Raw genomic sequence first — 27,997 nt, forward strand, 5'->3', positions numbered from 1 at the left:
TTGCCATAAGAGATAATCTCACCAAAGGCCAGAAGACTTTCTGAAGACTGCCTCCAAACCAGAGGAGCCATCACCCCTCACATGGCAGTCACTGTTTTCCACATTTTTATTCTTGGAAATTTCAGAAGGACAGAAGTGTTGAAAGCCTAGCATAATAAATATCAGTGAATTCTTTCTGCAGAATTAAACCATTGATAACTTGATGCTGTCTTTGCTTTCTCTTTCTACATGTCCTCATATATCTTGTAGTATAGCAATTAATGACCCTTCTCTCCTAAATAATTCAACAAGATCTTCTAGCAATAAGAACATTATCCTACCAGAAAGCAAAAGAACAATTTTTTAAATTTCTCAGGATGATCTAGCATCCAGTTTGCTTCAATTCTCTTCATTATCCCCAAAATGTCTTTCTTAGTTGTCCCCCTTTTCTTCAAGCCCAGATCTAACTGAACTTCTCTTATTCTATCTGGTTGTAATGGGTCTTTAGACAATTTAAATATTGTCTCAAGACAATAAAGACAACCCATGGCTTCACTTTTTTCTGTGACACTGATAATTTGTTTCTGTTTTAAAAATCATGTGCATCAAAGTGTAACTTGAGGGGCACCTGGGTGGCTCAGTGGGTTAAGCCTCTGCCTTCAGCTCAGGTCATGATCTCAGGGTCCGGGGATCGAGCCCCACATCGGGCTCTCTGCTCAGCAGGGAGCCTGCTTCCTCCTCTTCTCTCTGCCTGCCTATCTCCCTACTTGTGATTTCGCTGTCATATAAATAAATTCTTACAAAAAAAAATAGTAGTACGTATTAAAAAAAAAAAGTGTAACTTGACCTAAGGAATTCAGCTGTAACTGTACTGTTCATTAATTTTGACAACTGTATGCACCAATGTAACTGTCCCATCAAATCAAATAAAAAACAATCAAAATGCAGATTTCTGTTGCCCCAGAAAGATCCTTTGTGCCTCTCTGCAGTCATATCCCTTCTGCTTCTTGTTCCAGGCAAGCATTGATCTGCTTTCCATGATCAGATTGATTTTCTGGAGAGACGAGGCCAGTTTGCATTGTAAAATGTCCCACAAGTCTAACTGTTTCCCTGTAGTGTCATTACCTCCACATTCCAGCTATCGACTTTCCTATACACTGAAAGTTAGGTCTAAAACCTTGGTTAAGTGCAGGTTAAACATAACAGGAACAAATACTATGGGTGATACTGGATACTTCCTGCTGCTTCGAGTCGGGGGTACAACACCAGGGTGTGCATACTATTGAGTTTTCTTCCTTGGTTGAGTTGTCAGCCACCAGTACTGGCCTTTGTGATAGTACATTGTTCTCTTAAGATTGGCAAGTCACCAGTGGGGTGATACTTAGGTAATGTCCAATGATCCCACTGCCCACAATCTTCTACCCAATGCTTGTAGCATTCATTGATGGCTCTTACCTGAATCAGTTTTTCCATGCGGATTTTGCAAAATGGTGACTTCCTAATTCTACCATTTCTTCTATCTTTGGAAGCTGTCATTCTTTGGTAAAGAATTTTTTTTTTAAAGGAATTTCTTTATTTAACAGAGTGAGAGAGAGCATAAACATGGGAGCAGTAGAGGGAGAGGGGGAAGCAGGCTCCCCACTGAGCAGGACACCTGATGTAAGGCTCCATCCCAGGACCCTGGGATCATGACCTGAGCTGAACGCAGACACATAACTGACTGAGCCACCCAGTTGTCTTGAAGAAGACTTCTCTTTAATGAACCAGGCACTGCATCTCCTAATCAGGCAGAGTAAAGCCTAATTTCTTTACCCTTAATTACAATTAGGGAAAATTTGATTGTGAGGGAAGGAAAGAAGGAAGGGAGGAAGGGAGAGAGGGAAGGAAGGAAGAAAGAAAGGCCAGAGGGAAAAAAGTAAAGGAAGGAAGGAAGGAAGGAAACAAACCATAACTGAAAGTGAAATACTGAACAAATAAAATTCTTCCTGATTAATTGTATTTTTGGATATGTAATAAAATAAAAGATGACAATGCAAAGTGTTATAATGGTACTGGTAATTCATTGTCGGGCTCCTTATCATTTCAACCTTCACTTAATGTGTAGGTATAAGGCTGGCACATACACACTACATTTCCCTCTCTAGTGACATGGGTGATGGGAGCGAGGGACATGGACTTTGGAACCAGGTGGCTCTGGGCTGAGTCCCGGCTCTGCCACTTGCTTGCTGGGTGGATTTAACCCCTTTGAGCCTTGGTTCTTTTCTCTGAAGGGAGAGTCATGTTGAGAATGAACAGAGGTACCATATGTGAAATTTCTGTCCCAGGGTGAGGGACTGATCCTTACCTTGGATCTTTTCAGCTCCCCTGGAGAAGTAAGTCGACAGGAAGAGGAGCTGCCTGAACTTTCAGAGCCAACAGAAAATTGGGGCTGTTCAGACACTCATAATTGTGCCCATGAACACAAAGTCACAATTCGCTGCTGGCTTGTTCTTCCTTCATTTACTTTTCCGGTGTCTGTTGAATGGTGTCTTTCTTGAAGGAAGCACGCTAGAGACTAAGCAGTTAAGGAGGCAACCCAAGTGTATGTTGCTGACCGTGGTGCTAACCTAACCTATCCTTGGGCACAGGTGTTTCTCCTATCCTGGGACTCTGGTGCAAATTCCTGTTCAGTCTGTCCCAGGATTTCTGAAGCCAGAGGAAGAAAGCGGTGGAGGGAGGGAGGGGGCAAGTGGGCTGGACTTCAATGGAGAGAACCAGGAGGGAAAGGAAGGCTTGGCATAGCACAACTTCCATAAGCAAATACTAGGAAAGAAACCACTCTAACCATGAATGACATACCGAATGGATGAATGAAGTAGGAAATGTGTGCATTGCATGACGCAGATCTGGGCTAGAGTTGACGAAAACAAACCCGACTGTGTGGCCAGGTGGGCAGACACCAGCCCAGCAGAGATGGGCTCTGAAATGTCTTCCTGAAAAGAGACATGCCAAAGAGGTCATAGTTTCCCCCCCATCTGAATTTCTGTCTCGGTCTCTCTGTTCCTGTCTTGATGAAAAGTTTGGAACTCTTACACTGTTACAGAGGGAACAATCCGACTTATCATGCCATAATTTATAGAGCTGATTAATGTTTTTCTCCAAAATACCTGGGTTTAATATAATTATTTTCTATATTTAGAATTATAAACTCATAAAATATACATGCCCCTAAGTGATGTAAAATGCAGACACTGTTTCAAATAATTAGAAGTTTCTTGATTTTTAAAATACATAGGAACATTGATTTTAGAGGTTATGTGAATAATAGGATTTCACAAATTCTGTTGTAAAGCTATCGCTTAATGGGATTAAAAAAAAATAACACACCAAGATATTTGAACTGAAATAATGCTGCATTGATCTCATACCAATTAAAGAAAGACACAAGATAGAATGCTATGTAGATTATTTTCAAAAGTACCTTACTAATATATTACAGGTGTATTTCTAATGGAATTATAATCTACTCAAACACCAGAAATTCTGCCACTGAAATCTTCAAGAGATCAACAACTAAGCATTTAATATAACTACCTGAGCTGTTCAGAGGGCCATATCAAGCATGGATAATCCCAACTGCTTAATTAATATGGACCCTCTTCCCCCAGTACGAACTTTATATCAGGTTCGATATGCCCAAGCATCATAACATTTAAAGCACAAAATTTTAGACGAAGCCACCACAACCATCAACACCAGCTGTGCCAGGATTAGAGGAAACCTTTGGCACCATTTTCAGGAAAAAAACCCAAAATATATCTGAAGAACTTCAAATTTCCAAATTCTCTTTTCAGAAGAACTTACTGATATGTCCAGAGGAACTCACTGTTCCAAATAATTTTGGGCAATGTCTCAGGAATAAGGTAATCCGTTTTGGGAAGCAGTCATGAGGAAGGTGAGGGGTCCTTCTTCCAAAGAGACCTTCTGCTCAACAGTGACTTAGAAATCCATTTACGATCTTTTCTTTGACATCAGTGAGAGATAAAGCTGGTTGACGGCTTTCACCTTGCTCTATTGGGATATCCCCTGACCAAAGAATCCCCCCCGCAACCACCAAATTCTCAGACTCTGAGGAGATACCCAGTAAAGGGCTGTGTGTACAGATATGTGTGTGTGTGTGTGTGTGTGTTTGCGTGAAAAGACGCAGATCCTGAAGGCATCAAAAGGGCATGATGCTGTCTGTTGGAACTCATAATTTTATTTATTTATTTTTGCAAGAGAGAGCAAGAGTGAGAGAGCACACAAGTTGGGGGGAGGGACAGAGGGAGAAGCAGACTCCCCGTTCAGCAGGGAGCCCGATACGTGTCTTGATCTTAGGACCCTGAGATCATGACCTGAGCTGAAGGCAGACACTTAAGGTTTTTTGCTTTATTTTAAGCTTTTACTTATTTGTTTGTTTGCTGTTCTAATTTTTTTTATTATGTTATGTTAGTCCCCATAGAGTACGTCATGGGTTTCTGATGCAGTGTTCCATGATTCATTGTGGTGTATAACATCCAGTGCTCCTTGCAATACGTGCCCTTCTTAATACCCATCACCGGGCCAACCCATCCCCCACCCCCTCCCCTCTAAAACCCTTGGTTTGTTTCTCAGATCCCATAGTCTCTCATAGTTCATCTTCCCTCTGATTTCCCCCCTTTTCATTTTCCCCTTCCTTCTCCTAATGTCCTCCATGCTATTCCTTATGATCCACAAATAACTGAAACTATATGATAATTGTCTTTCTCTGTTTGACTTATTTCACTGAGCATAATTTCCTCCAGTTTCATCCACACTGATGTAAATCTGTATTATTCCACTGCATATTTTTATTTACTTATTTATTTGTTTGTTTGTTTGTTTATTTTTGCAAGACAGGGTAAGAGCAAGAGAGAGGATAAGTGGGGAGGGAGGGACAGAGGAAGAAACAGTGTTAGGACTTATTAATCTGTGTGCATTAGTCCTAACACATTACTAACTTCTGGTTATTGTGACTTTTTTTCTCCCTCTGCAAATATTGGAGGCTCCGGATCTCCTCATTATATTGATGTAAGTCACTAACTTTGGTGCTGTGAAGACATAAATACAAACCAGACATAGACCCTCCCTTTGAGGGGTTACAGAGTAAAACTAGTTCTCAACATTGGTCACATATTGAAATCACCTGGGGAGCTTTAAAAAAAGCTGGAGCCAGTTTCCCTTGCAGAGATTCTGACTTTATTTGTCTAGGATATGGCGTTGGCATCGAGATTTGAATGTCCCTATTGATTCGAGCGAGCTCCAAGGCTGAGAACCATTGCAATAAGGAAAGACAAAGCCTTCGGAAGCCCACAAGTTTAAGCATAATAAGAATTTTCAGGCTCTAGGGGTGATTATACTACTATAGGACTTTTGCAGAAGTATAATAAAGTTTAAGGTTACTGTTCTCTTTTATGCACATATGTATCCATGTTTGCCAATGTTTGTCAGTATGTGTACGCACATAGATTACATGAGTATCGCATTCTTCTTATGACAGATCCAGTCACATAGCAGTAATCCAAGTAAAATCTCACTCACTTCCCTGCCACCTTATTTTCTTCCAGCTTAAACAACAGAAGTGTACTGTCTTCCCATTTTTGTAGCCGTAAGTCTGTGATCAAGGGGATGGCTGGATTGGTTCCTTCTGAGGGCTGTGGAGGAGAATCTCATCCTTGTTTCTCTCCTGGCTTCAGTGACCTCAGCTGTTCCTGGCTTGTAGAAAGCTTTTTCTGTATCTTCCCCTGGTCCTCCCTCTGTGCCTGCCTCTGTGTGCAGGTTCCCTCCTTTTCATTTCTTCTTCGCCTTTTTTACTGAGGTATAGTTGACACAGAATGTTATGTTAGTTTCAACATAGTGATTCAGTGTACATTACACCATGCTCACCATAAGCAGAGGTCCCATCTGTCCCCATACAACACTATGACAGTATTGTTGACTCTATTCCCTACGTTGTACCTTTCATCCTCGTGACTTACTCCCACCATAACTAGAAGCCTGTATCTCCCACTCCCCTTCCATTATTTTGCCCTCCCTCCCACCCCCCACACTGCCACCGTGGAGACAACCACCAGTTTATTCTCTATATTTATGTGTCTTTTCCTGCTTTTTTTGTTTGTTCACTTGTTTTGCTTTTTAGATGCTATACATTAATAAAATCATATGTATTTCTCGTTCTCTGTCTGACTTATTTCACTTAGCATAATGCCCTCTAGGTCTGTCACTGTTGTTGTAAATGGCAAGATTTCATTTTTTAAATGGCTGATATATACCACTTAATGTATGACTTCTTATTTATCCGTTCACCTATTGGTGGACAATTAGGTTGCTCCCACATTGTGGCTATTGTAAGTAATGCTGTCATAAGCATAGGGGGGCGTACATGTTTTTGAATTAGTATTTTTGTTATTTTGGGTAAATACCCGTAGTGCAATTACTGGACCATGTGGTATTTTTATTTTTATTTTTTAGAGGAACATGACTCCCTTTTAGTTCCTGCCCCCACACTGGCTCCCAATCTCTTACTAGTGTCAGTTATTCCTGAGCAATTCCCTAGGCTCCCTTTCTCTGTATTTTAAGCACATTTTCATATCCATGACCTATATACCTACAACAGAGAGTTCAGGTTACCTAATTTAGTTTTTTGAAAATTTTAATAATTTGTTGTAGCCACACTTTAAAAAACCTTTATTTACTGTTTGTTTGTTTGTTGTGAGCAGGGGGAGGGGCAGAGGGAGAGGTAGAGAGAGAATCCCAAGCCTACTCCCCACAGAGCCTGAGACCAATCCCAAGACCCTGAGTTCAGGACCTAAGCGGAAATCAAGAGCGGGTTGCTTAGCCAACTGAGTCACCCACACACCCCTAGAGCCGCACTTTTGACTGGCTCTTCAGTGCAATTTGCTGTTTGGTTCAGATAGTCTCTGCTTGACTTACCCTGACTCCTACATGGAGTGTCTCTTACATGGACTGTTTCTGGTTACCCTCCTTTGGATGTATGTAAAAACTCTTAGAGCAGTAACAAAACAACACAAGTGGTTAAAGAAGCAAAATTAAAACTACGATTCAGAATCTCCTTAAGATCTAGTGAAGAATTTAGCTTTGAATGCCCATGAAAACCAGAAACCCTGTTTTTATTTTTTTTTTATTTTTTTATTTTATTTTTTTTGAAACCTCTGTTTTTAAAACGAGAACCACTTCTGACTCTATTAAAAAGTCAGGCCTTAGGGCAAAAAAAAATTTGGAGAAATGTCCTGGAAAATGAGTATGGTTTCTATTGGAAACTATAAAAAACAACAACAGCAACAACAACAACAACAAAAACCCACACACATAAGCATGAGCATTTTTGAGTGGGAGGAAAAGAAAGACAAATAATTCATTAGACTGAAGGGAAAAGGAACAGGAAGGGGTGTGGCAGCGAGCAGAGGACACCACAACACCCTTCAGATTCCTTTCCTCATTTTATCTGGAGACAAGGGTGGTCTCGCATATATAAATCACTTGGGGTGACTAAGCTGAAAGTGGGGTGGGAGGCACCACCAGGTCTGTCCATCGTCACTGGTGGGATAAGCAAGTGATGCTTAGTGGGGAACCGAATCAGGAGATGCAATTTCATGCCATCGTGCGGTTCTCTTGTGAAGCGCCAGCTGCTTCTGGAACGCCCACCTGGCTGGGGGTGAAACGAGCAGGTAGATTGTCCAGGACCGGCTGCAATTGTGTAAGCTTTCCATCAGACACTTGTTCCATCTGAAATAATGTTGCTCCTCGTGCCCTGGCTTGCACTCTACCAGCTGCCTCGAGCTCCGCGTGGGAGGGACTGGTTCAGAACCTGAGGAGGTGAAAATGCTGAAGTTACCCTGGAGGTGACAGCAAGCACAACAGATGCTGGGATTGGAGAGGTTCTGATTACATGGGTCCCTGTTCTCTCTGCATCCTTCAGAGGAAGGCCTGCTGGACCGGGGGCCAAGAATGGACTTGACCATAGGGTTGGGTTCCTTACTAGAGGTTGGATTCCAATGCCATGGGAGGGAACATGGACAGCAGCTTTTCTCAAGGTCTCGAGTGCCAATCAGAGCAAGCTTGGGTGCCAGATATTCAGAGGACTGCTGGTTCCTGAGGAACTTGGGGGCCCCAGTGCAACTGCAAATTGACAGTGGGTGCAGCTTAACCCATTGGGAGAGGTGTAGCCAGTAAAGGACACTCATGCAACAACCTGACTGCCCATACCCACACTGCCATATAGTAGGCACCCACCACAGGCTAGCCAAAAATCGAGGTGCTTTATACTTGCTAGCTCTTAATTATTTCTAATTTTACAGATGAGGAGAATGAGGCTCCAGGGAAGTTAGGTTACTTATATGAAGTTAGCTGACTTGTAAATGGCAGAATCAGGATTTAAACCAGGTTGTGCTCTTTTCCTCTGTGTTTACTGATATGATATGATATTACCTGATATGATATTAAATAAATACAATAGGAAAAGGGCTACTGAAAATACAAAAACTATTTTATTTATTTGAGAAAGAGAGAGAGCATAGGGGGAAGGAGCAGAGGGAGAGGGACAAGCAGGCTCTGTGCTGAGCACAGAGCCTCACGTGGGGCTCGATCCCAGGACCCTGAGATCATGACCTGAGCTGAAATCAAGAGTTTGAGGCTTAATCGACTGTGGCACCCAGGCACCCAGAGTGTAAGGCAGTTTTAATACATATAATATACAAAGGATTCATATTAAGAAAATATAAATAATTTCTACAAATAAATTAGAAAACGGCAGAGGCTCCACAGAAAAATGGGAAAAACATTTAAACAGGACTTCACAAAATAAGACAGCCAAAAGTTCAGTAAGCATAGGTGAAAGAATTTAACTTTATTTTTAATCAGGAAATTTCAAAGACGTTGACACTAACATGTTTTGGCAAGGATGTATAACAGCATGGACTCTCAGACCATGGTTGCTGTTGGGGTGTAATTTGTTACAAAGCCTTTCAAGAACAATTTATCTTCCTCTTATCCAGTGGATCACATACATAACCTAGGAACCATCAACTCACTCCTAAATGTGGATTCTAGAGGATTTTAAGCATATGCAATGAGATACATGTATAATGTTTATAGCAACCCCATTCTAATAGCCCAAAACTGTAAACAATAGCAACAATAAAATAGGTATATGGTGATATAGTCATAAAATGGAATGCTATGCAACAGTGGAAAGGAACAATCTTCAGTTACGTATAACAAGGATTAAACTTAAACATAAGGTGGAGCAAAAGATGCAAGGCACAGGGGCACCTGGGTGGCTCAGTCAGTTAAGCATCTGATTTTTGATCTCAGCTCAGGTCTTGATCTCAGGTTTATGAGTTCAAACCCCACGCTGGGCCCTATGCAGGGTGTGGAGCCTACTTAAAAAATAATTTCAGAAAAATATACAAGGCACAAAATGATGCATATGGTATGATTCCATTTATATTACAGTTCAAAAATAGGCAAAACTCAACTATGTTTAGGGGTGAGCATGTATGTATTGAAACTGTAAAGAAAAGTGGAGAATATATCCTTACAATAGCTAGGATAATGGTTACCACTGGAGTGTGATTGAGGAAGTCAATCACTAGAAGTCACTTCTAATTCTCTTGCAGCACTCAGTTTCTTGATGTGAGTGGTGGTTACAATGTGTCGTTTAGAGATGAGGGTGACTAGTTATACAGTACTTGTACCCTTTATGCATTCTTCTGCAAGTACAATATTTTCACAATTGGGAAAATCTATGGAGTAGGAAATTTGAACTTTTTCCCAAAATAATACACAATGCTTTAAAAGTTCAAGAGTAGCATAAAACTTATAACAAAATTTGGTTATCTCATGCTTCATCGCTATTCCTACTTCCCAAAGCACTCATTTTGATTTTTGCCTTTTTCCTCTTTTTTTTTTCACTTCTATATGTCTAAGTAACTTAGTTATGGGACTCTTTCCTGTTGTTGTTGTTGTTTTTTTTCCAGTTTTAGATCATCTCCATTTACTTCCTTCAGTGAAGGTCAGAATTTCACTATCTTACAACATAGGTACCCGCTCACAGACTTATACCTGCTCCTTCCCCTTGCCCTCCTAGAGTTTTAACACTTTAAACAAATTAAATGTACATTCATAATGTCATTATTATTCTTTTTTTTAAGATATTTATTTATTTGATAGAGAGAGATCACAAGTAGGCAGAGAGGCAGGCAGAGAGAGAGGGGGAAGCAGGCTCCCCGCCAAGCAGAGAGCCCAATGTGGGGCTCGATCCCAGGACCCTGAGATCATGACCTGAGCTGAAGGCAGAGGCTTAAACCACTGAGCCACCCAGGCGCCCCCCCATATTGTCATTATTATTCTTATATACTGCTCACTGTTAATCCAAATTAAGTACACTACTTAGAGTTTCTTTCTTATACAATCAAAATTTTGTCCTGGCTCAATGGCCACTTGGGAGTAATTTGCTTAGCCTTCTTTGACTCTTGTGTTAACTAGTCTCATACTAGATCCACTATTCCTCATGGTTAACTCTGGCAGATAATCTCTCAGTTCCATTGTTTTTTCTTGAGACATCTTTCTAGAGGTCCCTGGATATCTCTAGGACCTCTTCTGCTCTTGTTCCACTCTGGTCTAGTTATTCTCTGGGCCTACCAAACAGATACTATCTTTGGGACTGCCCTTCACCATCAGCCAGGGAAATGTCCTAATAAGTAGCACCCAGTTCTGATTTTGTGGATCTCATATGGCTAGGTATGCGGTACAATAAAAATAAACTAATTTATTTATTCATTTTGGCTTCCCAAATTATCTCTATTCTTTCTAGAGGCCTTCTAGTTTTGTTGTTTTGGTTTCTGACTTTCCTGTCACAATTGTTCTCTAATATCTGATGATCTTTGACCATCCTTTCAAGATATACAATGTTAATTAGAAAGAATCTTTGTAGGAGAATTTGACAATTGGCAAACTAAGCTATAGAGTGATGAGGTAGATGTTTTGTTGGGGATCCCCCATGTCATTATTTAAAGGGATTGTGCATTTGAGGGGCGCCTGGGTGGCTCAGTGGGTAAAGGGACTGTGCATTTGAATGAGCACATGGGGTTCTGGGAACAGATGTCTTGTTAGCAACAGTAGCTGAGCCTGAGTAGAAGGCCCAGTCAGGCACCACATATGAAAACCAAAAGATTCAGGCCATTTGCTTCTTTGTCCGTAGCTCTACCCCTGGAGATTACTGCAAGAAACAAAGAGCGCTAATTCCTCTGTCACTACAAAGGGGTGGTTCACTCAAAAGAAATAAAGAGACACCAGAAAGGAGAAGGGTTTCATTCATTTAGATGTGTTTTCTTATTAATGTTCTTCAAGTATATGGTCCAGTTTAAGAGGACTGCAATGCACAACAATGTTCCTAAATCCTCCCTTTCTCTCAAAAAGTGGGAGCACAATAAAATTAATCAGATTAAATATTCCCTGCTGTCTTCAGCTTATCACTTCTGTTAATAGGGCACTTATAACAGTTGTGGGTTCACCTTTAACTTCACCTTTCCAGTGAAGGAGTCAGTCCACTGAGGCTAACCCAAAGGAAAACCAGACAACCAAGAAGAGATCTGCTTTTTAGGGTTAATCAGACTGGTGAATATAAAAATACTAACTTAATCATTGACCATGAGAAATAGACTTTAAAGCAAACAGTAATGAGGTCAAAATATTCTCTTCCTATAAAGGTATGCAGACACTTTACAGTGGAGAAGTTTGCTTAGTTAGCATGAATTCAGAGCAAGGGAAAAAAAATGTTGTGGATAGGCTCCTCTCATTCAGCCAAAATCTTGATGGATCTGTAAATCCTATTGGGAGGAATCAACTGCAGGACAAGTTAGTAGTGTTTCTGGGCCAGGGAAGCCTCTGGAGGCAGCCCTGAAGGTTCATTATTATAGGGGTGTATCAAGTAACCCTAATTTAGGCTTTCTTGCTGAAAAAGTCTCCTTCTGAGGGTCCTGTTGTTTCTTTAACTATGCCATTTGGCCACCTAAGTTCCTGTAAGTCATGGTCTAGACACCACACTGTCTTTCTGTGGAGTCCTGAGATGTTAGTTCTTTGATTAGTTTTGTTTTGTTGCATGTAGTTATAACTTCCTTTGTCACCCAAGTTCTAGGGGACACCTAAATTTTTCCTTATATGTGCCAACAAAAACAACTTATAATAGGGATGTGACTATTGTTATTGGATGACTTTAATGAAATGGCATTTTCTTATTTAAAGATGGTAGTTTTGTGCATCAAAAATAACAAACACAATAAAGCATTAAATAAACAATCATGATACTTTGAAATAATGAGGAATCAGAATCTCCTGCATTCCTTTCTCCCTAATGCTTGTTTGTTTGAACGCTCTTAAAAAAAAACCAAAACACTTACTTCCCCTACAAAATGTGTGAGAGTTGTCTGATACTATGATTCATGTGAGATAACATTTATATTTTAAAAGCAAATGTTGTTGCTTTTATAATTATGTTTACTCTTTGCCACTAATGAGATATCATAAGAGCAATTATATTTCTTAATTTGGTTGTTTCTTAAGTAAACATAAGTCATTGAAAGAATAAGAATATTTCATTTGACTCCATTTCTTAACTTTTAGTTTTAGGTATATTATTGCAGAAGATGAAATCTATAGTCAGAATTCTTTCTGGAATCAAAGCTATCTAAATTCAAATCTCATTTCTGCTGTTCACTATCTGTGTGAGTTTAGCAAAATTATCTAATTTTTCTAACTCTCGGTTTACGGCTTACTTATTGGTAAGTAGTAGTACTTACCATCCTCTTCTCCACTGAGTTATTTGTGTTAGTTAAATGATGTAATGAAGAGAAATGCTCAAGCTTAGTGGCTGGCCTCAATGAATGCTCAATAAATAATAGGTGTGAGCACGTGTGTTTTAAGAATGCATCCCAGAATCCCTGGAGATGTCTGCGTACTTGCTGATCCTCATTCTTCCTCTTCAGCCCTAAGTCTAGGAATTTATTTGGATCAGGCTGTGTTCATTTGAGGAGAATGGGTGATGGAATAAACATTTGTTCTTATCGGAGTGACTGTACATTGTATGCAAGTGATCACACTCTGTATTCTATACCTGCGGGCGAGGACGTGCACCTGGTCCAGCGATGTGCATGTAGCCAAGTTAGCCATGCTGCAGTCTCATACTTGGAGGGAGAAATATTATATTTCCAGGAATTAGTATAACTCTCATTGTCTCCGGATTTGAGAGTTCGGAGGCTGGCTTGCTCCTCATTCTGTCATAAAGAAGATTACTCATCATTTTTCACTGTATCCTGAAGGTGTGACTTTCTCTCTGAATCCTTGAGATGAGTAAATATTGATGATTTGCCCAAGTGGTATCCATGTCTGATATTTCTGTCCGTTCACACTGGTTATTAACATTGGTGGATACAGTGGTCAGTCGTGCTGTATTCTGCAAAATCCCTTCACTGAACACTGGATTCTTATGGGATGAAACACACAGTAGCTTTTTCTTCACAGTTACCCTTTAAGCCTGCTTTGTTGGCTCTCCTTTTACCTCTCAATAACTTTGTATGATTACTCTGGGTTCAAAAAAATAACTTATTTTTAGGAATCAAGAGTTTAGTTTAACATAAATATAAATTTCCCCTCTATCCTATTCAAAGACTCTTTTTCCCTATACCTCCCCGGTTTGATAACAGTGGGGTTGGAGGTAGGGACAGGGTGGGGGGAAATCTGTTCTGCTACATTTGTTTCACTTTCTCCCCATTTGTTTACTGGCCTCTTCTTGAGAGCTGGGTCTCAGATTCTTGTGTGGCACATTTCTGAATGCCCCTCTGTTTCCCTTGGGCACTCAACCAGTTAGTTAATCCTTCCCCCATTTTCTGGGACCTCCAGATCTTCTCAGTTCCAAAATAAGTGCAACTCTCTCCTGTTCATTTCTTATGAACTGTCTAGCTGTCAGTTTTTCTGATATATATTGAGGCCTGGCTATTCCTTTTTGTGGGAGGCCACAATAAGGCTTGAGACGAGGACGAAACCAGGCCCTGACTTGTGCCTCCTTTAAAGGCTGAATAGCCAAACAAAAGGCTTAGGTTGATAAAATCGAGTAGCATTGAGAAAGGGTCTGTGCTATGTGTTATGCGCTCGCCTACCTGACTTCCCATATGCTTGCTAAACAAATGAGAACAATTCGGTTGGGGTCATAAGTTCGTGGCTGGTCCTTGCTGCCCTAGTACAGCCCATAAATTACTTTCAGGCTTGCTGTATCAATACAAAACAATTGCACTGGCATCAGCCATTTGGCGTCACAAAGTCTGCTTATAGTTCATTGTGAAAATTCTTATGGGAACTCGTGGTTGTTTAACTAGACACAGATGTATTGCTTCTCCTATTATCACTATACATATGATCTTAATGCTTTGAATAACTTAGCACTGTTGGTCATCCTCCTCAGCGCTCCTCCTGCCCCCATCTCTCTGCTTCTCGAGTTCTTTTCTTCATCCTCTTGCCCTCATGTTCCTGGTCAATTTGTTGCACCAGCCACAACACCTTTTCTTCTAGATTCACTTGAAACTTCTCTGTATTCCAAGTCTGTCTCCCATGTCTCCCATGCCAGTAACTCTATCTTCCCACATCTTCCTGCACATGTATACACAGTTGTGCTTAAACTACTTTTAGAGGATTTCTATTCCTTGTAACCAAAAGGTCTAATCAAGCAGTGGGAAAACTGGTCAAAGAGAATTGAGGGAAATTTTGTGCATGCTATGGAATAGTCTTATGAATGTATTTCTGCTCCATGACAGTGGATACTGAGTCCATCACGTACCGTGAATTGTTTCATTAAAATGTGAGAACAATAAATGCAGATACATTCTCCCTCTTTGGCTCCTATGTTTTTGAGACTAGAACTCAAGTGTGCTCACTGCTAGCAGAATAAAATTAGATAACAGGATATTTTGTTTTTGCCTTTATCACTGTATAGTGATCCTATAGATAATCTGGACCTTGGTTCATCAGGGCTATTTCCTGTTTCTTCAGTAACACATACAGAATTTATCTTTTAGTGTGGGTTCCTACTTAAACTGGTATATTAAGTTTAGCTATGAATAATAGAAACCCAGCTATGATAACTTAACACGGAAGTTGGTTTTTTTTTCTTTCATTTAAAAGAAGTCTGAAGGGGGAACTGGGTGACTTAGTTGGCTGAGCATCTGCCTTCAGTTCAGATTGTGATCCCAGGATCCTGGGATGGAGCTCCATGAAAGGCTTCCTGACCAGTAGCAGAGTCTGTTTCTCCTCTCTCTCTGTCCCTCCCCCTGATTGAGCAATCTCTCTCTCGCAAATAAATTTTTTTTCCAAAATCTTTTTTTTTTTTAAGATTTCATTTATTTATTTGACAGACGGAGATCACAAGTAGGCAGAGAGGCAGGCAGAGAGAGAGAGAGGAGGAAGCAAGCTCTCTGCTGAGCAGAGAGCCCGATGCAGGGCAGGATCCCAGGACCCTGGGATCATGACCTGAGCCGAAAGCAGAGGCATTAACCCACTGAGCCACCCAGGCGCCCCTAAATAAATAAAATCTTAAAAAATAAAAGAAGTCTGAAGATAGACAAATCATGACTGATATGACTCAATTATACTATTTTTCTGCTACACCCTCTTAGCATATAACTTTCATTCTTAAGTTTCTCACAGACCAAGATGGCTGTTGAGACCCAGCCACATGTGTAAGTACCAGGCAGCAGGCAAGAAGGAGGAGAATGGCAAAAGGGATGCATGGCAGCTACTCCTTTAAATGAGTCGTATTCATTCATGAGGTGAGTCTTATTTCAAGTTTCCCACATACACCCAATTGGCCACAGGTAAATGTTTCCCACAAAACCAGGATTTTTTTAAGGAAAAAGGGAAGCATGAAAATGAATGGCAACGAGAGAGTTCCCCTTATTTATTTTATGCCGACATTGCCAAGTTTCTTTTCCTGGTTTTATTCTTATATATTATCATTATCAGCTCATGAAAGCAACCTTTTCGGGACGCCTGGGTGGCTCAGTTGGTTGGACGACTGCCTTCGGCTCAGGTCATGATTCCGGAGTCCTGGGATCGGGTCCCGCATTGGGCTCCCAGCTCCATGCGGAGTCTGCTTCTCCCTCTGACCTTGTCTTGCTCATGCTCTCTCTCAAATAAATAAATAAAATCTTTAAAAAAAAAAGAAAGCAACCTTTTCATGTCCCATCATTCACACTCACCAATAGGAAGGACATAATTTCAAACCAAATGACCACACTTTAAATATAATTAGCTTTGGGATGACTGGCTAGTTCAGTTGATAGAGCATGTGACTCTTGATCATGGGGCTGTGACTTTGTTTTGGTTTGTTTATTTGACAGAGAGATAAAGAGAGAGAGAGAGAGAGATCACAAGTAGGCAGAGAGGCAGGCAGAGAGAGAGGGGAAAGCAGGCTCCCTGCTGAGCAGAGAGCCCGTTTTGAGGTTTGATCCCAGGACCCTGAGATCATGACCTGAGCCAAAGGCAGAGGCTTAACCCACTGAGCCACCCAGGTGCCAGGGGTGTGTTTTTGAACTCCACGTTGGATGTAAACATTACTAAAAAAAAAATTAAAAACAAATAAATAAAATTAGCTTCATGTAAGACTCCCTGTATTGCTTTACTTTTCATTTTTTTTTTCATTTCTTGGGTGATGAGTGAAAATTTTATCAGGAAACAGATCATTATTAGATCTATTCTTGGAAACTTCTGTTTTAGATTTAGGCTCTAATTTTTTAGTATGAAAAATTTCAAACCTATAGGGAAGTTGAGAGAGCAGTACAATGAACACAGTTATTAACATTTTGTCGCATTTTGACTATTGATCTATCTTTCTATAAATTTTGTTGTTGTTGGATCTTTTAAAACTTTAATAGGATTTTTATAAACAGTTAGGACACTATATAAAACTTTAAAGTCAATAGAGCCCCAGGAATAAATTCAAGACAGATGTCAACTGATTATATATAGGCTTTAAATCATAATTTCTTTCTTGGTTATTTCAGAGGATCAGACCATATATATTGCGGAGCCACTGAAATAGACTTAAGATTCCAGCTTCTTTTTTTTTTTTAAAGATTTTATTTATTTATTTGAGAGAGAGAGACAGTGAGAGAGAGCATGAGCGAGGAGAAGGTCAGAGAGCGAAGCAGACTCCCCATGGAGCTGGGAGCCCAATGTGGGACTCGATCCCGGGACTCCAGGATCACGCCCTGAGCTGAAGGCAGTCGTCCAACCAACTGAGCCACCCAGGCGTCCCTCCAGCTTCTTTTCTATGTTAGAACTTCTCAAATGATGCTTCTCAGAATTATCCTGAGCTGAGCATACTACAGAAACAAGCTTCTTTAGCCATTTTCATGCAAGTTGAAATTAAATTTTTTTTTACAATGCTATTGCCTTTTGGATAATTCAGTTTGATTCTGACATTAGCAACATCACCATACAGCCAGTAACTCTGCAGAAGATGGTTTTCTTAGCATGATTCACATAATAAAAAAAAAAGAAAGGGAAGGAATGTGGTTTGTTACATAATTTAGAATCTGAATCATTTGCTTCATCCTTGGAAAGTGGTAATTCGGGCGCCTGGGTGGCTCAGTGGGTTAAAGCCTCTGCCTTCAGCTCAGGTCATGATCTCAGGCTCCTGGGATCGAGTCCCGCATCGGGCTCTCTGCATAGCAGGGAGACTGCTTCCTCCTCTCTCTCTCTGCCTGCCTCTCTGCCCACTTGTAATCTCTCTCTGTCAAATAAATAAATAAAAAATCTTAAAAAAAAAAAAAAAGAAAGTGGTAAATCCCATAGAATTGATATATGGATTCAGGTCCCCCAATATCAAAGAGGAATATGTAAAACATCCTTTGGAATAGAATGTGTTATTCTATATAAGGACAGTTAAGCCAAATGCCTGTGCTGCATGGTTTTGCCTGGATGATAGACTTTAGGCTTAAATAGGCATGAAATTTACATGAACATTTTACATCAAGCTCTCCATTTAATAAACACATTACTGGCTTATAGAAACTGCTTTCTTTGGAGTTCTAGTTCTGTAGAATAAAGGAGGTAAAGTGTTTTCCTTTTGCTAAATGACAAAGAGAAGAAGTTATATGAGAAAAGGTCTTTGAGGTCCAGTCTTACACTCGGTGTATCTAGAGCCATGTTATAGACTGTAATACTGCTGTTCATTAAGTAGTCTGCTTTCCATCCCTGCAGCCCTCCTCTCTGTGGCAGCTCAGGGGTTACTTCTGCATAATTTAAACTACTCTGCCAAATACAAGACAAAAATGCCATACTAAAACTTTTATAAAGTTAAAGGAATACTTTATCAATTTGAATGGCTCCCCCCAAACTCAAACTTTTATCTAACTCAAATTCCTCACTTTCTTTTATAAACATATTTTATTTATTTAGCTTTTAAAAAGTAGAGTTCACACCCAAGATGGGCTTGAATTCACAACCCTGAGAATCAAGAGTTTCATGCTCTACCAACTAAGCCACCCAGGTGCCCCTTACGAACTTATTTAAAACTGTTTAAGATTTACAGAATGATTGAGAAGTTAATTCCTATATGGCCCACATCAGTTTCCCTTATTATGAATATATATTAGTTCCTACTACATTTTTACATGCACTTTCCTTCCAGCTAACCTTATATGTTTTATTAATCAACATATAAACTGTATGTGCCATGCATTTTTTTTACAAGATTTTATTTATTTATTTATTTATTTATTTGACAGAGAGATTGTGAGAGAGAGCACAAGCATGGGGAGCAGCAGGCAGAGGGAGAGTGAGAAGTAGGCTCCCTGCTGAGCAAGGAGGCTGGTGCTGGGCTCCATCCCAGAACCCTGGGATCGTGACCTGAGTGGAAGGCAGACACTTAACTGACTGAGCCACCCAGGTACTCCTAGGCCAAGCATTTTGAACTTACTAATTTTATGTTGATAGTCTTCAAAAGTTTTGGAAAGAATGCACAATGGAATTAAAAGATGTGGGGAGCCACATTCTATCTTCCTCCAAAAATCATCTGGATCTTTTTTTTTCAGTCAAAATACCCTACATTTTTTCCTCATAGTCCTCTTATTAACCATCTTACAAGTTATCATTGATAATAGTATTTTTCCAGATCACTGAAGCTCTAAAACCCTCGATATTTCATTTTTTCCTCCTCCTGTTCAGTCACTATGAAATTTTTCTTTAAATTACAGTTCAAACACATCACTTTTTAATTATTCTTATGGTGATGTCCATAATATCTAAAATGCTATTTAGGTTTTTTAATTAAACACACACAGATGTAATGTGTAAGTGCTCAGGCTACCATAACAAAATACTACAGTCTGGGTGGCAATCGAAATTTCTCTCAGTTTTGGAGGCTGAGAAGTTCAAGATCAAGGTGCCCATCAGCTCTCCTCTTGCCTAAGAAGGCTGCCTTTTAGCTGTATCCTCAAGAAATGGAGAAATAGAGGTCTCTAATGTTTCTTCTTATGAGGGAATTAATCCCATCATGAGGGCCCCACCCTCGTGACCTCATCTAAGCCTAATACCTTCCACAGGCCCTATTTTAAACACCATCACGTTGGAGGTTAAGGCTTTAACAGGTGAATTTTAGAGGGACAGGATTCAGTCCACAGGAGGCAGCAATGCCCAACCTCAACACTAGAGAAAGTGCTGCATTAAGAGGAATTGTGAGGCCTGCGCTTAGATATGTCTTATGGAGGACGAATGCTAGCCTAAAGGGCCACTGGGTGTTTCATCAAGGCAGTGCAGCGGTGAGAATTGTGTTTTAGGAGAGCAAATCTGGTGGTTGCTTATGGGATGAATTTTACTGGAAGAAATCACAAGTAGGAAAACCATTTGCAGGAGTAATGTAACAATCTTTGAATAAAGACCCACATTACGATAACAGCATCTCAAATGCACCAGACATGAAGCTTCTCCTGATGCTTCTACAAGAGGGGATCTCTTCCTTAAATCTACATTTTCCTTATGTTTAGGGGTTGCTCTTGGAACTCTTAAATTCCTCACTATATTGTGCTTGTTTCTGTACTTAGCCCTTCCACTTGGTAGTTCCTCTGGTAGGTAGCAAGGAGGCCTTAGAGCAATGCAAAATCGAAAGCCAGAAGGCAGCCATCGCCGCGATGGGCCCGGAGACCCAGACTCCTACCCAGCAGGATACGCTGCAAAAACTTCGTGGACTTGACTACATCGTTTGACGTCCAGGGGTTTTGCTCAGCGCCACCAACGGGATCGGCCACCCCCCTACCAAAGGACGCTCTCTGAGCTTCGTGGGTGGCAACTCGCAATGACTGAGCTTAGCGGGCTCCAAAAGCTGTGGAGCGGATGAATGAATTGCTAACAGTTCGTTTCCGAACTGTCAGGGAAAGACAAGCTACCCGTCCTTCTCCGAGAAGGGACGGCAGCCTACCGACGACTGAGCGCGCCTCTTTTTCTCTAACAGGGTTTGGACTGCTCAATGGGGCCCTCCCCACGTTGGGATTCCACGCATCCTTTTAGCAGTAAGGAAAGACATAAGCAATAATATTCAACAGCCATGAAGTGCAGATTACGTCAACACATATGCAAATACAGAACTAAAGGAAACGGTTTTGCTGTTTAACGCCAGGCGCCTACCCTTTAAGAGGACCGGAGTCTCACCCCGCGCAGCCCACCCCATCCCAGAATGCCCTGCGCGGGCGTGTTCCACCCACCCACCCCCGTCCCAGGGTGCCTTGCGCGGCGGGCTCGCTCCCGGGGGCTTACGTGCGCGCGGCGGGAGCCGGAACCTGCTCTCGGGTGGTAGCCCCACCCACCCCGGCCTTGTCTTTTCAGCCTCTAGGGCTTGAAGTTCCCGCCAGGTCGCGGCTGGGCAAGAGCGATGCTGCCTGGCCCGCCTTGGCTTTGAGGAGCGAGGAACGTCCAGAACCCCTGCAGCTTCCTTTCGGCGCTGAGCCCCGCCAACCATGTCCACGGGGTTCTCCTTCGGGACCGGCACGCTGGGCTCCACCACCGTAGCCCCCGGCGGGACCGGCGCAGGCGGCGGTTTCTCCTTCGGGACCGGGGCATCTAGGTAACTGCGCTTCTGCGCCTTCCCCGCCCGGGTCCTCTCCGTGAGACTCCCGTGGGTGGGCCCGTCCCTCTCCCTTCGGCTGGGTTCCTTTCTAGTGGGTCTGGGAAAAAGAAAGACAGACTTGCGCAGCGCCAGCCTCATAGTCCTGCCGTTTGGGGGCCTGGTCGGGAGGATGCTCATAGGGTTGTGAGGTCCCCAGAATCCACAATGGTTCACCCAGTGTCTCTGTCCAGTGGGGTCTGGCTGGGAGGAAGGGCCTGGGATTTCACACTGAGCCCTCGCAGTGCGGCAGTCTGAGGCACAGAACGAATGAACGACATTGTGGGTCATTCTGGGGTTTCAGAAAAAGACAATAGAAAAATTTTAAGGGAGACAATTAGAGTTTTATCGCTGGTAATTCAGAATTCATTTCAGGATATACACGGTTTTGGACATTCCACTGCTTTAATGATTCGTGGTATTTTAAACGAGCTCACCTCTTGGTACCTCATGGAACCCTGTCCTTTGTTACTGTAGTTTTTTGTTTTAAATACGTGTTGCAGAATTTCTTGGTGGTCATTTTGAGCAGTGTGCGTATTAGTATACGTGAGTGTTATGGTGGAATGACTCACATTGTCTTCTAGTTACACTGAAAAATGTAGGTAGCATATTTATCGTTTTTGTACAACCTGCTAAACCACCGCTTCAGGCGATGACGAAATACAGCCACCAGAGGTTTAGAAAGAGACATTAATAATAGTCAAAGGTCATTTTCATGGTGAGAGATTTCATTTTTAGAACTCAGTCTTCTAAGGTAAAAGGGGAGGAGATCATTACATCAAGAAGTGTGCATAGAAAATGTTACAAGGTATCTCCTGAAGCTTGAGGGATGTCATTGTAGAGGAAAAAGCCAAACGTATCTTCCTTATATTAAAAAGGGGAGGTACAGGGGCGCCTGCGTGGCTCAGTGGGTTAAGCCTCTGCCTTCAGCTCAGGTCATGATCCCAGGATCCTGGGGTTGAGCTCCGCATGGGGCTCTCTGCTTCGCAAGGGGCCTACCCCCCCTCACCCTGCTTCTTTGCCTACTTGAGAGCGCTCTCTCTCTGTCAAATAATAAATAAAATCTTTAAAAATATATATATATATATATAATTTACCAAAAAGAGGGGGGAGGTACAGACTACATAGTCAAGGAAAAAGTCTGGGAATTTCCCTTAATACCTCCTTTTCTCTCTGCACCCTTAATCAGCAAGGCCTGCTAATTTTAATTACCTAGTTTCCATTTGCTTCACTTCCAGTGCCACTGCCCTGTTGCAAGCTCTTGTCATTCATGGAACAAATATTTATCGAACACAGTCCCATATAATGGACTCTGTTTTAGATGGTGAAATAAATAAGGGTACTGGCTCTTTCTTCCAGGTTTTCAACCAGTAACCCTTCTCTTATTTGGTGAAAACTATTCCTATCATCCCCTGCTTAGATTAGTTCAATGGATCGCAGTTGCTGTTTCAAAAATATACTTTGATGTCAATCTTTTTTAACAAGGTATAGTCAGAGTCATTTTTAAAATTCCCATTGCCTGACTTTAATGATTTTTTATTATCCTTGGAATGAAGTAAAAATAAATCTTACCATGATCCACAAGCAAATAATCTGGAACCCAGATTCATCCCGAGCCCATCTCCTCATTTCAGTTTGTTCCAATTCAGTAATACAGACTTACTGGGAAAGGAATTATTTCATGTCAGGTACAGGCAAAGAAATAACTGAAACAAAGTTTCAAAGAAAGATACTTCCCCTTAATTTATGTGATGCACTTTGATATTTTCTGTTGTTTCCATTTCATTTTTTAAGATGCCAGTTATGATCTGCTAAGTTGATTTTATACTCCTGATGACTCCTAATCTTATTTTGAAAAATAGTGCTGTATCAACTTTGGCATCTTCTCAGTTCCTTGGGTAGGCTTGGCCAAACCCTTTCCTGCTTGGGGGCATTTCCCTCTCATTAGAATTCCCCTCCCACCTCCTTCCTCTTATGAGAAGCTAGTGTCTACTTTTGGGACTCAAATGTTGGCATCTCCAGAGAGGACTTTTTAGATCTGCCAGTGTAGAGGAGGTTTCCATCTTTATCGTACCCTGTAACATAGCACTTATCACAGTTGTAATCAGTTCATTGCATTTTTTGTTGACTTATTTTCTGATCCCAGTAGTAGAATGGAAGCTCCACGAAGCGAAGACCTTTTCATACTTTTTTCATCCCCAGTAGACAGTGGAGCTCTACACATTTTTTGAATAATGAATGTTTGATTAATCCCTTTCTTTCACTGATTAGAAACTTCCTGAAGACAGGATCTGAGTCTTAAGTTTACCACTCCATCCTCTGTCCCTGTGACAGTTCCTGGCACATGAAGAGGGCTTTAATAAATATTTGTTGAATTACTGAGTAAAAGAATTACAGTGATCAGCTAGAAACATGGGCACAGTCTTTAGAAGGGCCTAGATAAAGGGCCCTTGGTTGGTTCACTCAGAACAGCATGACTCTTGATCTCGGGATGGTGAAAGCCCCACACTGGGTGGAGAGATTACTTAAAAAAAGAAGGAAAGAAAGAAAGAAACTTTAGAAGGGCTTGGATAAATGAATGAAAGGGAAATACTGTCTTAACATTTGTCTGGTGGAGTACTGGTTTGGAGACCTGACTTCCCCTAGTGCCATCTGATGATTTGGTCTCTCCTTTTTTTTTTTTTTTAAAGATTTTTATTTATTTATTTGACAGACAGAGATGACAGGTAGGCAGAGAGGCAGGCAGAGAGAGAGGAGGAAGCAGGCTCCCTGCTGAGCAGAGAGCCAGATGCAGGACTCCATCCCAGTACCCTGGGATCACGACCTGAGCAGAAGGCAGAGGCTTTAACCCACTGAGCCACCCAGGCGTCCCGATTTGGTCTCTTTAGGTAAATCATTTTAGGGAAGTTACTCTCTGGCCTCAGTTCCCACATTGGGAACAGAGTTGCTGATGAGTAAAGTACTTAAAATCATTTCCCACATCTGGAACAGAGTTGCCGATGAGTAAAGTACTTAACGTCATATCTGGCACTTGGTAAGTGCTCCCTAAATGTTACTTTCTAAGTCCACATTAGGGCATGCTGGAGAAGTTAAAACAATATTCCTGACCCGTTGGAGTCAACTGTAACACATTCTGATGAGCCATTGGCAGATAATAGTGGGTTGAGGCAAAACTTGGTCCTGTTTGGGGTAGCTTTTAAATAAATTTCTCTCCTGCAGAGAAATTTCTTTTTTGCTTTCTTGAGTAAGAAGATACCACTTTGATGTACTTCTTCGGTAATGTATTCACATTTAATTATGAAACAGTGCCTTGTGTCTTCAGTTATCTTAAGTTGTCAAGAAATTTTAAATATTTTGTCTAAAAATACATAATTTCAGAAAAAATAAAAATACATAATTTCATTGTGCATCTTTATATATTTATGGAATAGCCGTAAAACCAAATGGGATCACTGAATTATTTGGGAGGGAGGAGAGCACAAGTACCATTTCCTTAATTTGAGGTCTTCAAACTTTGCCAGTAACATTTATTAAAATACCTTTTTAGTTCAGTTGATTAAGTGTTCAAAGTTTTGTGCTTTGTTGGTGAGACCTTGCAACCCTGTTTTGCCAACCTTCTGTACTTCCCATACCTATGTTCCTAGAGATCATTTTAAAATCTATGATAAACTAAGACACAGGGCCCGTTCCTTTTTTTTTTTCCCCCCTACGCAGTGTTGATGACTGGTTTCAAGTTCTGTTCCCCTCACAGTGATTGGCTGGTGTAATACATTGTATAAAATGTGTTTAGTTGAATTTATTAAGTTCCTAATGATGACAGTAATAACATTTATTAAGTGAAGTTAATTCACCATGCATAATCTCTTAATCTTTTGCAAAATATCTGTTAAGTGGGCACAGTTATTAACATTTGGCATATGAGGAAACAGAGGATCAGGAAGGCTAAGTTATGTCACACAAGTCCCAGGACGCTGGAGAGCTGGTACTGGAACCCAGCCATAACACCGCTACCTCCTTAAATTGCAGTGTCCCAGACGTAAGCTTCTTAAAACTGACCTTGACTTCTCTTGTGATTATGTCTGTTTGGAAGGGCAGGCAAGACAGAATAAAGATCCCTATATAGGATGAATGGGAGCGCCCATTATGTTATGTGTTATAATCTCTTTTAACTCTCCTGTACAATTTTTTGGAGTGTCAGGTTGTCAAGACATTTTGTTTATTTTAATAATTTGTTCTCCCACTATAGATAGCAAATATGAGCCCCTGAGTTTTGATAAGAACAGTTGAAAGTTGTGAACTTTGTTCACATCACTTGCTATTACCAGCTGTTCTTTTTTTTTTTTTTTTTATGTGAAATACCAACTTTTATTAAAAAGCATTTTCTCTACCAAAACAAAAATAATTATCAAAAGAGTGGGTATTTTAAAATGTCTTTGTGAATCTTTTAAATGTCTGGCTTCATACAAGATATCTCAATTCTAATAGCTGCTTCTACATTCAGTCTTTTTTTTTTTTTTTCCAATTTATTTATTTTCAGAAAAACAGTATTCATTATTTTTTCACCACACCCAGTGCTCCATGCAAGCTGTGCCCTCTATAATACCCACCACCTGGTACCCCAACCTCCCACCCCCCCGCCACTTCAAACCCCTCAGACTGTTTTTCAGAGTCCATAGTCTCTCATGGTTCATCTCCCCTTCCAATTTACCCAAAAACCAGCTGTTCTTTTTAAGCTTTCAGAAACTCTGAAGAGAATTTCTGCTTATGAACACATAATGTGGATAGAGGGTAATTTTACTTTGTATTTTACTCTTGCCAGGTTATGTTTAGTCCTTTTCCTCTTCTCACCCCTACCCCAGTTCTTGATGCTGTTTTGGTGACAAGAAAAGTAACTGTATCCCCCTGTCCCTGCCTAAATCCATGAATATGGTGATAAAGCAACAGAGGGGTGGCAAAGATCACTTAAAATAACTTTTCTGAGTATGTTTTATTTTTCTTTATTTAGTAGTTGGGAAAGAACAAATGTATTTAGAAATGTGAACTATACGTGAGTCATTCAAGAGGAAAAAGATCCACATTCATAGGATTTCTCTGTGGCCATTTTAAAATATGCTAACTGTCAATAAAACTTAGAAAAGGAGAATATGTGATACTGTTTATGATTTCCTGGGATCTGAAATCTTTTGTATGTGACTTATTTTTAAAGAGAACAGGAGAATATTTGAATTGGGTTGGTTAAAAATAAATTGTTAGTTCTTTTTGTATTCTATGGCAATATATTGAATATGTGAAAAGAAAGAAGGTGTTTAACCTTGAAGAGTTAATTTTTATTTTTCTTAAGGAAATACTGGCTCTAGTAGACTTTATTTTGTGTTTTTTATAAATAAGCAACCCTTCAGTGGGGCTCACTTTTGGAACTCTTGGAAGCACTGCAACTCCTGCAACAACATCTGCTCCTTCAGGTGGTTTTGGAACCGGGCTCTTTGGATCGAAACCTACCACTGGGTTCACTCTGGGAGGAACAAATACAGGTAAGGAGGATTGTCACATTTCAGGGAGTAGGTATGGGATATTCTTTTTATGGTTCTGGTTTATATCTCTTCCCTCTAGGGATTGTCATTGGTGTCAAACCTAAAAATTGGTAGATATTAAGATGAAAAAATATATAGGGATGTGGAATTAAGGGCCAGTGATAGGCCTAACATTGGTTATGATCTATTCTAGTGTAAAGGAAAACACACATTTAGGGGTTCTTGGGTGGCTCAGTTGGTTAAGGGTCTAACTCTTGATTTCCACTCGGGTCATGATCTCATGCTTGCAGAATGAGACCTTCTTTGGGCTTGAAGCTCCTTGGGGAGTCTGCTTGAGATTCTCTCTCTTTCCCTATCCTCCTGTTGCATACTGCACCCCTCTCCCCCACGCTCTTTCTCAAAAAATAAATCTTAAAAAAAGAAGAGAAACAAATTTAAAGAAATGAGATTTTTTAAAGAATGATTTTATTTATTCATCATAGAGAGCGAGAATAAGCAGGGGGAGCAGGGGGCAAAGGGAGAGGCAGGCTTCTCACCGAGCAAGGAGCCCATTGCAGAACTTGATCCCAGGACCCTGGGATCATGATCTGAGCTGAAGGCAGCCGCTTAACCAACTGAGCCACGCAGGCATCCCAAGATCTCTTTTCAAAATAACTTCTTTTTTGGTATACTTGACACAAAGAAGATATACCTCTTGAAATATAAAGAATTAATTTAATTTTTACATTAGAGTATATAATGCAGTGCTTCACCTTAGTAAAGAGAAGTCAAGTTTACCAATTTGGACGTTAATTTAATTTAGCATATGTGGGGCAGTCAGCATCCTTTCTTGCTATAACATTATAATTTACCTCCTAAGAGACGTTTAAGTTTTTATATTATTAAAATAGTTGTTTCGATGGGAAAAGGGCAAGAGGTCAAGGTTTCTGGTAGACATTTCGATAATAAAAATCGGATTTTTAATACTTAAAGTTATTTGGTTATTAAAAATATGTTTCAGTAGTGCTGCCATTTAAGAAGCTTATTTCTTTAGATACTCCTTATTCTGTACCCTCCGGGCCTCTTGGTCTCTGTTACCACTCTATGCATTGACATTCCAGCTTTGATTGCAACTTTTCACAGCCACACATAGAAAATGTAAGAACTGCGGGAATGCGGGAGCCTCCAGTGAGCTCCCTGAAATGACTTTGTGTGCCAGTGTTTGCTTAGAGTAGCTTTTTTTCTCCTTCCCTAATGTTGTTATAAGCAGTAGTTGTTTGCATTTATAAATCTTATTCCCTATATA

The 27,997-nt window shown here is 40.7% G+C and overlaps 1 protein-coding gene across 3 annotated transcripts in view; it reads left to right on the forward strand.

Moving 5' to 3' along the window:
- The window catches only part of NUP58 (nucleoporin 58), a 96,799-nt gene that overhangs the window by 34,098 nt on the left and 34,704 nt on the right, over positions 1-27,997 (forward strand). Inside the window, exons 1-2 of one of the 3 annotated variants that reach the window (XM_044249439.1) lie at positions 15,720-15,851; positions 26,570-26,712. In XM_044249439.1, coding sequence (XP_044105374.1) covers positions 15,811-15,851; positions 26,570-26,712 — 184 coding nt within the window. In that variant the 5' untranslated portion in view covers positions 15,720-15,810. Of the gene's footprint in view, positions 1-15,719; positions 15,852-20,924; positions 21,143-26,569; positions 26,713-27,997 lie in introns of those variants that run through there. The other 2 variants (XM_044249436.1, XM_044249437.1) reach the window with 2 other exon arrangements.

This window comes from Neovison vison, chromosome 5, assembly GCF_020171115.1.
Source record: "Neovison vison isolate M4711 chromosome 5, ASM_NN_V1, whole genome shotgun sequence".
In the NCBI taxonomy this organism is placed as follows: Eukaryota; Metazoa; Chordata; class Mammalia; order Carnivora; family Mustelidae; genus Neogale; species Neogale vison.